The sequence below is a fragment of the Gymnoscopelus microlampas genome, assembly GCF_963454915.1.
Source record: "Gymnoscopelus microlampas genome assembly, chromosome: 6".
NCBI classification, from domain to species: domain Eukaryota; kingdom Metazoa; phylum Chordata; class Actinopteri; order Myctophiformes; family Myctophidae; genus Gymnoscopelus; species Gymnoscopelus microlampas.
In genome coordinates this window covers 6,508,889-6,521,543 of record NC_139943.1, presented here as the reverse complement: position 1 = coordinate 6,521,543, position 12,655 = coordinate 6,508,889, and the positions used below count along the sequence as shown (strand labels likewise).

The following is a 12,655-nucleotide window of genomic DNA, read 5'->3' as shown; positions in this document are numbered from 1 at the left end:
TTGGTTGAAATACGAGATCCCATAGACCACTCCCAGTCGTTGTGTCATCAGTATGGTGTCATAGCACATAGCTGTGCGTGCGCAAATGTCTATTCCTGTTAAACACATGGACTCCCTTTATGTCCATATATGGATGCCCGCCCTGATTGGCCACTTCCTGACGTCAAATAAATCGGGCATACAGGAGAAGAAGCGTGCTGCAAACAAGCGCCCAGAACCCAGAGGGAAAAGTGAAGCTCGAGTCTCCTGGTGGCCGAACTCAGGAAGTGCAGCTGGGGCCCTATGCATGAACGAGCGGAAACGGTTTCGACCAATGGGCTCGACTCACGAGTTATGCGCACGAGCTTGCGTGCGGGGTTGAGCGCGGGGTCACACCACTGCTCATGCGAGACATAACTCTAGTACACGAAGGAGCCCCGCGACGTTAGCGTCCCCAAACACTGAAGAAGGGCGAAAAAGGGAGTATGCGCTGGGCGAGCAACTCCATAGAAGTGAATGGGCAGGGATTTATTGTGACCACTCTTAGTTATTTTACTAACTCTATGGCGGCAAATCATCACGTGCAAGGTGTGTTGAGGTGTTTTTACTTTACTGGAGTATTTCACATTTTTGGTACTTTTACTTCTACTCCACTACATCTCAGAAGCAAATATTATACTTTTACTCCACTACAATTATTTGAAAACTTTAGTTACTAGTTACTTTGTAGATTTTGATTGTTATTACAGAACATACATTAACCACTTCAGCCCTATACATTTCGGCCATTTGAAAATAGTCGATCTACAAGCTCACAATGTGTTGCATTGTGTGCAGACTTTTACTTGTAACAGAGTATTTCTACATTGCAGTATTGATACTTTTACTTAAGTAAAACATTTGAGTATTTCTTCCACCACTAGTGTGTATTATGTTGTTTGAGTTAGTTCCAGAAAGCTGAGGCAGGCAGAGGTGAGACGCAGGCAGGCGGTCCAAACAGCAAACCATTCCAAGATAGATTGATTGATTACTTTATGAGTCAGAAGTGTAAACAGCAGCTGGTACAGTCAGACATTAAGGCCAAAAGGAAAGGAGCAGACAATAGAGTCCAAAGTAGAGAGACAGACAGCCAGAAGGGGAACGGTTGTCGACGTGGGATTCAGGAACCCGCAGGGGTCCTTGAGGGGGTTCCAGGGGGGTCCCCAGCTAAATGAATGATAGTTAGGAACCAAATGGACCCTTACGGGTCTGTAACTCAGAGAGCATACAAATGGAACCAACTGGACCCTTAACAGGTCCATTTGGTTCCATTTGCACATCCTCAGAGTTAAATTAACGCTGATAATTTTACAGTTTAGATGGGGGGGGGGGGGGGGGGCAAACATTTAAAGAGGTGATCAAGGTTCAATGTTCACTTTATTTGTCATTTACATGCTTGCACATGAAACGAAAATCGTACTGCAGGCCTTAGTGTACATACAATAAAATAACTATCAATAAATAACATATAAGCATAAAATCCTGCAGTGAGTTAAAACTGAGCAGCATATTAAAAAAGTACTATCCAGCATTTATAAAAATGGATAACATGGCAGCATGACAAACTGTATAACAGCACCGCCAGGCAGAACAGCCAAAGTGCGTTCATTGGGGCATAGAGTTCATCTGTCTAACAGCCTCTGGGTAGAAGCTGCATTTAAAGCCTTTCAGTTCTAGCTTCCATGGGCCGCAGCCTCTTGCCCGAGTGGAGCGCTCCATTCGGGCACTGGGGTCCAGAGGTGGAAAAAGTACTACATTTTTTTACTTAAGTAAAAGTATCAATAGGCTACCGCAATTTAGAAATACTCAGTTACAAGTAAAAGTACGGAATTTAATAATGTACCTGAGTAAAGGTACAAAACTATTGGTATCAAAATGTAGTTTTGTAATACAGAATGTCCCATTTCACAAGTTTTCAAATGTATATAGATCTTTGGAAAATAGCAGATCTACAAGCTCACAATGCGTCGCATCGCAACGCATTGTGAGCTTGCAGATCTGCTATTTTCAAATGGCAGAAATGTATATAAGGGCTGAAGTGGTTAATGTATGTTTTATAATAATAATATAAATCTACAAAGTAGCTAGTAGCTAAAGTTTTCAGATAATTGTATTGGAGTAAAAGTGCAATATTTGTCTCTGAGATTGTAGTGGAGTAGAAGTAAAAGTATAGAGAATTGGAAATACTCGAGTTAAGTAAAAGAACCTCAACACATTGTACTTAAGTACAGTAATTTAGTAAATATACTTAGTTACTTTCCACCACTGAGCGGTTCAAACAGTTTATGGGCCGGGTGAGTGGGGGTCCTCCATAATGAGGGGGGGGGGGGGGGGGGGGGGCACTGCTCCTTCACCTGCTGACGTAGATGTCCTCAATGGAAGGAGGACCAGCTGTGGTGTGGGTTATTAAGACCTGGAACGCATCTGTGTCACTTTAGATTTCTTTGGCTATTCAAAAATATTGACTTTTTTTTTTGTTAATTCTTTTTTCAAAAAACTGTTAGGATTTCGATTCGCCTCAGGTTCGCCTCAGGTTTTAATGGGTTAGTCTTCTGGGCGGAGCTCACCACGCCTTCTTGTCAGCAGCAGAGCAGTGGTTGTGATGGAGAATGTGAGAGTGTGTTCTCTGTGGCCTAATGCACGTCACACTGATGGTCCTTGTCATTAAAAAAGGTTGAGAACCACTGGTGGCTGAGTGGAGAATTACAGGTCAGTGGGAGTTCAGTGGAAAGTTGACAGAGAGACAGATGGCAGACAGACAGACAGAGAGACAGTTCGTGACAGGTCTGTCTTACCGCCTGTGGTCGCTGCTAGCCTTGGCAGCCTGTCGACCACACACACACGCACACGCACACACACACACGCACACACGCACGCACACACACACACACACCATCACCAGTGCGTGCATGCGTGTGGGCGTGCACGCACGCGCGCACACACATGCACACACACACACACACACACACACACACACACCACCCTCACCAGTGTGTGCGAACACACACACACACACACACACACACACACACACACACACACACACACACACACACACACAGGCACTGTCCATTTTAACACATGTCAACGCATCACAGAGCGGTGTGTACTCATTAAAGTGCTTCACACTGTCTTCAGTTATTGCTTCTTCACACTGTCTGTCTGTCACACACACATGGCTTTCAGGACACAGATCAGGTGACCTCAACGACCTCTTTTAGCCCATGTCATCCATGCAGGGAATCACCTGCCAGCATGCTGTCTGTGTCCCTGTGAGAGGTTAACATTCACAAGTAAGACGCGCGAACGCGGGAAGCGAACGCAGCTTGAAAATAACAATAAGAAGAATAGAAAGGAATGAGCAGTCAAAAAAATCATATTTATTTGACTGTATCTGGCTCTGTTTTTCTTAAGAGTGCAAATTAGTCATTTGGAATCCCATGTTACAGCATAGCAAGCTAGCAAGAAGAAATCTCAAACTGTCCTCAAACTAAGGCGTTTTCAACTTGCCATCCGGCCTGAAATATGCACAAATGACATGGAATTCTTAGATATCCCAATAGATGAACTCGTGTAGATGCTTTTAGATGTGTTATTTTTGACTGTAGCTGCTATATTTCTCTCAGAGAGGAGTGTCATTAGTCACCCAGGGGCAGGTGGATTTCAGCCCCACTGTAGTGCACTCTGAGATCTGTCAGCAGCCAATGAGAGCGTGAGTCACATGGGGGCGCGGCTGCACACAGGCAGTGCACACAATACTGCACACAGACAGACAGACGCACACACAACCCGAGCACGGTTTCATAGTAAGCTCCACTTGCGCGGAGGCGTGCCTTTGGCGCGCCTCCTTCCGCTGCGTTCGCAATCACACAGAGTACTTGCAGGGTGCCTGGTGGCTTAGCCTGTTAGTGCACACACCATTATGCTCCTTGTGTGAGCAACAAGGACCCGGGTTCGAATCCCAACCGTGTCTTGTGTGGCCTTTCTGTTCTGTATGTGTTTCATCTGGAACAGACTGTGAAAGCATAATGTTTCCCTGTGATGTAACACACTGTTCCTGTCTGTCCACAGCTCACGACGTCAGGGAGCTCTACCTGGACGAGTCACACAACGTCAGGGAGCTGTACATGGACGAGTCAGAGTCCACCACCTGTGAGGCCCGCAACGACGAGTCCCTGCTCATCAAGAAGCCAACGGTGACCCGGGCCAGACTGGAGGCCCGCACCAACTCACTACAGGTACCCCCGCCACCCCCTACCCCCGCACCAATTCACTACAGGTACCCCCACCCCCTATTAGACTCTCAGACCCAAGAATATTTTGTTATCGTTGGATCAGATTTTGTCCACAATTCCATGCTATAGGCCCATTGATGTGGTGCCATAGGAGAGATAACAGGCAAACGTTGATCAAAATTACAATTATTTAATTAAGTAATGAAGATGTTTAATAATAATTTAACTCTTGAGAGCAATTCAATCTGCAATTTTATACAATTATGTAGTGGGGGTCCTAGCTTCATCTCTCTCTCAGCTAAGGGGTCCTTGGCCTGAAAAACCTTGAAGACCCCTTCATTAAACTACTAACTACCTCTATAGGAGAAGACTCCGGTCCACACATTAAACTACTAACTGCCTCTATAGGGGAAGACTCCGGTACACACATCTGGGCTGCTGTTCAGAGACGGGAAGAAACGCATTGACTACATCCTGGTCTATAAGAAGTCCAGTCCGCAGGTGGAGAAGAGATGCACCTTCGAGAAGAACCTCCGCGCTGAAGGCATCATGCTGGAGAAGGAGGTAGACGTTACACACACACACACACACACACACACACACACACACACACACACACTACTGCAACTGGCATGTCGAATCATGCTTGAGACGTGGGGCTCTATTTTCGGCCGAAGATCCTATACCCACTATTTGGGCATTTAGGGGCATTGCGCAAGGGGTGTTCCTGTGCAAATGTTGCTATCTTCGGGCATCAGCCTTATCCCGAAAACAGCTGCGATACCCGTTACATTATGCATAGGTGTGATCTGGACGTTACTTTAATGAAACCAATCATCGTGGCAGATGCCATTCTACTTTAAGAGAAGACTGCGCAAGCCATTATCCCCAATGCAATGTCTCTCCCTCTCTGCCCATGGAAGAGAGACATTGCCTTGGAATAAATGTATATTTGATACACAGAATTATCACTCACACATTGCTGGTTATAGAGAACTTTAAGTTACAGCAATCTGCTTGTGTTCTGGATGAATTAAACAAAATTATCTGGTGTGGTTATAGCAAACGCAGATCATTGTATAAGTCTTTCATAAGCTTAACTGGCAACTGCTGATAAAAACACAATTTATTGACACAAGGAATTAACAGTCACACTTTTGTGGATTACAGTAAAATTGTATGGAATCTGCAGCTGCAGAGTTCACTTCGGACACCATTGGACACCATACACCTGACGTTTGCTTCATACGCTCAAGCCTTTGATTGCCTTTCAATAAAACCATATTTGATAGACATAAGTATCACGTATATGTTACTGATTATAGAGAATGTTATTATATTGTAATGCGTTCATTATTTCCTGCGAAATGGATGAATTAAACTGAAGTGTGTAATTTGGCATCGAGCATGGCATGGCAACACAAATTGTCTTCTTTGAATAGACTATCATCTTATATAAACACAATTGACACAAGGAATTGAAATTCTCACTTCTGCCGATTAAAGGAACATTAGAATCACAGAGATTTGTTGAGAATTAGGAGAGGGAGCCTCTGAATGTTGTGCCGTTATGCGCCCGGCCGACTCCCAACATGTTCCTTGCAGGCGCTCGCTCTACCAAACGAATTTGGGCATAGCGGGTGGTTTTCGGGCACTTTCCCAAACGTGTGTGGGCAAGATATCAATTTTGGGGATAATGCAACAACGCGCCCACGGGCACACCTCCAGGCGCAAATAACGGAATCGGCATAATTAATAGCTGGTATAGAGCACCGAAGTCTGACGTAATTTACACATCCTAGGTTTGTCTACCTGGTTCGTGGTTTTCCACCGCCATTCTGAATCCCCATAGACGTATTTAATATCGCGTCAAATAATAACTGTGTTCGAAAAATAAACAAATGATCCTGGCGGTTTTACTCTTATGGATATGAAGCATCAACTGACGGTGAGAAAACTCTAATGTTACTTCCGCCGAATTAGTTAAATTTTCGCCAGAAACAGACTGTATCAAATATAAGTGACTGACTATCATAAACGATACAGAACCTCCTCCCTGACAATATCACAGAGACAGTTTGTTTATTTTTGGACCACAATTCTTATATGAGACGATTCTGTGATGAACCAATGTTATTCTCCATAGAGAAATTACTTTACGAACCTGGGGATGAACGAGTGACGTCAGGACTGTTCTGTACTCTATAGCGGCCGTAAGATACCGTTTAGGGACAGTGCCAGGGGCCTTGTGGGTAATTCACGGATAGTGCGAACGGGTAAGGCTCTGGCAAAGATAGGGCCTATGATCTAAAGCACTAGCTATTAGAGCAAGGCAAGGCCAGTTTATTTGTGTTTCACATTTCAACAACAAGGCAATTCAACGTGCTTTACACAGAACGTCAAGCAAAGGGAACACAATTATAACATATTCAACATTTTCTTTTAAATCTTTAGTACAGGGGTCTTCAACGTTTTCAGGACAAGGACCCCCTAGCTGAGAGAGGGATGAAGCAGGGACCCCCCTACTCTATATTGTATAAAAATTGTGTTTCAGATTCAACTTTTTTTGTTTACTTGGTCTGCTTTTTTTCCCTCTCCACCAAACACCTCTTTGCCAAAAAATAGCCGATCTACAAGCTCACAACGCCTCGCAGCGTGAGGCGTTGTGAGCTTGTAGATCTGCTATTTTTTGGCTAAAGTTCTCCTCAGAAAAAGGAATGCTAGGGTTCAAGTGGTTAAAGTAAAAAAAAAAAATCATATCACACAAAGATTTGGCGGACCCCCTGTAGTAACTCTGAGGACTCCCTAGGGGTCCCGGACCCCCTGTTGAAGACCCATGCTTTAGTATATTTTAAAGAAATAAGTGGCAGCAGAGCTTTCTGGGAGTTTGTTCCAGATACTGTGCATAAACTGTAAATGCTTTCATCATCACACGAACAGTCATCAATCCAAGCGTATAACAGAGCACACAGGGGGGGTCCTTGACATGAACATGTTTGGGGGGGACCCCTGCTGTAAATTGTCTGACAAGCTACAATGTGTTTGTTCTTGTCCTTGAAGCCTTCGTTGATCAACAATGACATCATGTTTGTGAAGATCCACGCTCCCTGGGAGACCCTGTGTAAATATGCAGAACAGATGAACATCCGCATGCCCTTCAGGTAACCGCTGCTGATAGCGTATTCTTCCATTGGTGTGGAAAGTGGCAAACATTTATTTATTTACTTATTATCAGATGAGTATGAACTGTACATAAGGTTAGGCTTGATATTTGACTAATAAAGTGAATCAGAGGGGATGCTTAAAACAGCAGGATTACTGTTTTATGTCAATTAGGTTGATGAGTTGGGCTTTATCTGTGGTTTAATTAGTTGTTGTTTTCAGGAAGAAATCCTACTTCAAAGACTGGAAGAGCAAAACCAGCAGGTAAATAGAATGATCTTTATTCACAACTATTTGACCTTGCGTAAACCTTGCGTTACACTTATATTGGTGACCTGTCCATTTATGTGGAGCTACAGACAGCCCTTGCATGTTTTTAGCGGATGTGTCAACCTACAGTAATACGAGTTGGGAGTGAGAACGGCACTCCCAACTCAGCATAGCTTCTCCGTATTTCAGTCTGGTGTATTGCAGTGTGGGCGCGACTACCGGTGTGATGAAGGACTCCTGGCTATTTAGCTATGTGGGTCACAGTGACCTTATTGATAATTGTGTTCAGCCTAGAGAGAGGGACTGGCAGCTAACTGCAGTACAGGGCCAGGTGTGTTCAATTTAGTTTATCCCAGGTGTGTTGATTAGTGGGGCTTTAGTTTGTTCAGCTCAGTAGGTTTTCAGCAGGCAACGTGTGAAGGGCTATTTTCTCTGCTTGATATATTATCCCTAGTTTTGATCGTGTTTGGACTATATCACCGAAGATACTTTATTGTTTATTATTTGCAACATGGGACTGCGTTCCAATACTTTCTGTAACCCAGTTTTGGAATAAACGCCCTCGAAGATGAGAAGAAGACTCTCTGCATCCTTACCAATGCACCACAGTGGTCACCACTTCCCAACCATCTAAATTAAACTATCCTACATTACAACCGGGACCGTTGTAAAATGACGTGACGAGTCCGTTCCCGTCGCGTCAGCCATGTGACGCATTGGTCAGACTTTTCACCAACTCGTCACGTATAGTACAACTTGAGAGTGAGCATATATGTAGCGAGCTTCCTCAACAACGTGAATAACCATACAATGAAAATACAATACGATGAAATGTGTGTGTGTGTGTGTGTGTGTGTGTGTGTGTGTGTGTGTGTGTGTGTGTGTGTGTGTGTGTGTTATGTTGTGTGTGCAGCAGGTTCCACCAGAGGTGGTGTCAGATGAAGAGCTGGCTTCCCAAGAACCCCATGAAACTGGACAAAGAGGCTCTGCCTGACCTGGAGGAGACCGACTGTTACACCGCCCCCTTCAGCAGGGCCCGCATGCACCAGTAATATTGATTGATTGATTGATTGAATACTTTATTAGTCAGAAATGTAAACAGCATGAGGTACAGTCAGACATTAACACATTGACTGCCAAGCCCGTAGTCCTACGGGCCGTTAAATCCAACCGTTAACTGCCAAGCCCGTAGTCCTACGGGCCAAGGTCTTTTTAATGGTTTACATTAGATTAACCCCTCAGGCACTTTGTTGGTTAATCTCTTACATGAAAATGACGTAGAAGTAAAAAAAAAAAAAAAATCTGAACATGTGATCACAAAACATCATCTAAAGCAGTGATCAGGGGTCCCAAACCTAAAGTTTAATCCCAGTGATCACTCTCTCTCTCTCTCTGCCTCAGCTGCGCTGCAGTAATCAACAAAGCCGCATGGCAGGTTCGTTGGGGAAGCGTGTGCACATCACATTCCACGCTGGTAATGTGCACGCGCATCCATGCACTCTGACTGCCTATAATCACTGAATAGCAGCAGCTGGCTCTATGGGGGAAGGGAGGGTGTGCACGTCAATGCTCGCACTCGTAACGTGCACCCGCAGCAGCAACCTTTCCCACAGATCATAACACAAACACACAGCATGTTACCCCTTTGATAAACTGACTGATCGCGCCGCCAATATTGTTGTTTTGTAAATAAAATAAAAAAATCTGAACATGTGATCACACAAAACATCATCTAAAGCAGTGATCAGGGGTCCCAAACCTAAAGTTGAATCCGAGCGATCGCTCTCTCTCTCTCTCTCTCTCTCTGCCTCAGCTGCGCTGCAGTCAACAAAAGGAAGCGTGTGCACATCACATTCCACGCTGGTAATGTGCACGCGCATCCATGCACTCTGACTGCCTGTAATCACTGAATAGCAGCAGCCGCTCTATGGGGGAAGGGAGGGTGTGCACGTCAATGCTCGCACTCGGATCTGGATCCAGGTTATTGTGACCTCAGATCAAAGCCACGGTGGAAAAATAACAGGTGTCCTGTGATCGGAAACCTACAAAAGGGGCATGCGCGAAGCCCTCTTTCTGTCCATTTTCAAAAAGTTTATCCAAGAGCCGAGGGCTCGGCTTGGGAACCGGCGGCTCTCAGTCGGGGCAACAGTCTTTTTTCCAGTGGTAAGCATACTTTTCTTTATCGTTTTATGTGTTACAAGTTGATTTGATCGAGTTGTATTCGTTACTACTTCATCTGACCGTGCGTTTAGTTGATTCAATGCAGAAAAGTAAACTATCGTCGTTGCCCGCGTTGCCAGTTTGCTAAGCCATGGTTCACATGACGCTTGTATCTGTTTCAGGGCTAGGTCTGCTAAGCCACACTGGACTTGTTTTTCTGTAAATCTGCTTGGAAATTATGGTAATTGTGGTTGTGATCTTGTAGATGGACTATTTTCACCTTTTTTTAGATATGTTTGAAGTGCCCATGTGGCCTAATACTCGGCTATTCGCTTCTTGTGGGCTCGTTTTCATAGACCTAGTTGCGTATTACTTTCCCACGATCTGGCAACATAGACGACAGGCCCGTCTTGAGTGACTATGTGGCTGCGGTTCTCAACCTGTGGTTCGTTGCTCACATACAGCCACATACAGTCACTCAAGACCGGCCACAGCCTGTCGTCTATGTTGCCAGATCGTGGGAAAGTAATACGCGACCAGGGAAAGTAATACGCGACCAGGTCTGTGTGTGTGTGTGTGTGTGTGTGTGTGTGTGTGTGTGTGTGTGTGTGTGTGTGTGTGTGTGTGTGTGTGTGTGTGTGTGTGTGTGTGTGTGTGTGTGTGTGTGTGTGTGTGTGTGTGTGTGTGTGTGTGTATGCATGCATCTATCTTATGAGATGATTATGTTTAGGCTCTATTGATTTTTTTTTATTGTGTAAAAATAGCAGATCTACAAGCTCAAAGAGCTGTGTGTGTGTGGTATTAGGGGTGAGTGAATTGTCAATTATAGCACAGGAATGAAAAAATGCTAAAACCAGGGTAATGGTAAATGTATTCTCTCATATTTATTTATTCAGTGTATATATGCATGTGGTCTGTGGATGATAAATGCTTTGCTAAAGATGGACATAATATCTAAAAAAAAATATATGTTATGTTACACAGGGTCGCATGCTAGTGGTGAGGAGGAGGTGGAGGAGGGAGCAGTTGGTGGAGCGGTTGGTGGAGCTGGTCGTGCAGGTAAGAATTATTATCGTGTGTGTGTGTGTGTGTGTGTGTGTGTCAAAGAAAAAAGTATTTTATGGTAATGATCTATTTCTATAATTCACAGGACATCCCCTTCACAGCTGGGACTCAGAACGCCGCTGCTGCTCTGCAGTCTGATGAGCCCGTGGACTTCTTTCAGCTGCTACTCATCAGTGGACCAGGAGTCAGGACATTTCGAGCTCAGTCTTCCTGTGATGTTTCTTCTTCCTGGACACGGGCAGCATGCCATCAGGGTGCAAGGTGGAGATCATCGTGACGATTTTTGTTTTCTTGGCTCGCCATGCCAGTACCATCACGTCCCTGGAGTGGCGAGAGATGGTGGACCCCAGTGGCAGCTTTGCAGGGGTAACATCTGCGATGGCTGGTGGCTGTCCTCGCTTCTTACGAAGGGTCCCGCAGACGTATGTATTTTTCTTGTCCAGGAGCATAATGGCCGTCCCCACCGAGTTGTACAGGTTGTCCATATAGAGCCTATATCCACATCCGGCTAAACTGCCTAAGAGTTGTGTTATGATGACAGGTAGTGTCTGCTTCCGCTTACAGTATGGCAGCATGTTGTGGAGGTAGCCTGTTGCTGAATCACACAAAATGTACGACCTGATGCCGTACTTGACCGGCTTCTGTGGGGCATAGACCTTGAACTGTGGCGTCCCCGCCACAACAGCATTCCCTCATCAAGACTGATGTCCACGCTCGGCAGGTACATCTCCTGGAAATTGGCCAGCAAGGACTGCAGCACTGGACGGACTCTCCAGAGTTTGTCTGCGTCTTCGGGCTTTTTTGGTACAGGGCGGGGGATGGTGTTGTCCACGAAGTGGAGGTTGCTCAAAATGGCCTGGAACCTGTTCCTTGGCATGACTTTCCGGAAGACAGCGGCCTCAATGTACTCATCAGTGGACCAGTACATTTCGAGCTCAGGCTTTTGGTTGATTCCTGTCAGAAGAAAGAGCCCCAGGAAGCGCTTGAGCTCGTTTAGATCCACCGCTTTCCACTTCTTTGATCTGCCATACTTCTTGTCACTGCGCGGCTGCTGTGAGGCATAGAGGTTGGTTTGAGTGCAGATTTCCTCCAACAACTCATCCTAAAATAAACACTTATTTTTGTTTATGTATTTATTTGCACTGATTGCACTCAATTTATTGATTTGAATGATTAGTATTTATTATTTGATGTAGTTACGTTTAGTTTGAAATGACTTTGAAAGCACTTTGTGAAGCAGCTGCTACTATGTTGTTCAACCTATCAACCTCAACCTGCCTATTCATACTGCTTCATGCCAGGCAGATGTTTTACTTTTATTTATTTATTTTGCTCTAATAGCACCAATTTGTTGTTGTACTCCCTAGAGATTCATGTCATAAATGGCATAAGAGAAAAAAAGGCAAGCTTGTAGATCTGCTATGAATGTAGTATTGAGATTTTGAATTGTGTGGGCAAAAAGTTTGGAAAATGACGCTCTCGATGAATATATTGATGTTGCACATCAACTTTGAATTATTATTATTTATTATTATTTGAAAAAAAAAATGAAGAAAAAAAATATATAGTGAAAAATGTTGTTTGAATTGAGCACTTTGGGGCGAAACAGAGCAATAAATGTGTAATCAAAAGCATTTTTTTTTTTTTTATATGAACAAGTATTGTTTACATGACTGATGTCAATGAAGGCGCAAAATAAATTTGAAACACTTTTGAAATCAAGTTATGCCTCTAAATGTGTGTCA

General features: G+C 44.4%; 1 protein-coding gene across 1 annotated transcript in view; it reads left to right on the top strand.

Annotated features, from left to right (window-relative positions):
* The window catches only part of ano3 (anoctamin 3), a gene marked incomplete at both ends in the record, with an annotated part of 110,667 nt that overhangs the window by 57,863 nt on the left and 40,149 nt on the right, over nt 1-12,655 (top strand). Inside the window, 5 exons of the mRNA XM_084060403.1 lie at nt 4,136-4,256; nt 4,662-4,817; nt 7,314-7,414; nt 7,638-7,679; nt 8,599-8,733. Coding sequence (XP_083916529.1) covers nt 4,136-4,256; nt 4,662-4,817; nt 7,314-7,414; nt 7,638-7,679; nt 8,599-8,733 — 555 coding nt within the window. The remainder of the gene's footprint in view (nt 1-4,135; nt 4,257-4,661; nt 4,818-7,313; nt 7,415-7,637; nt 7,680-8,598; nt 8,734-12,655) is intronic.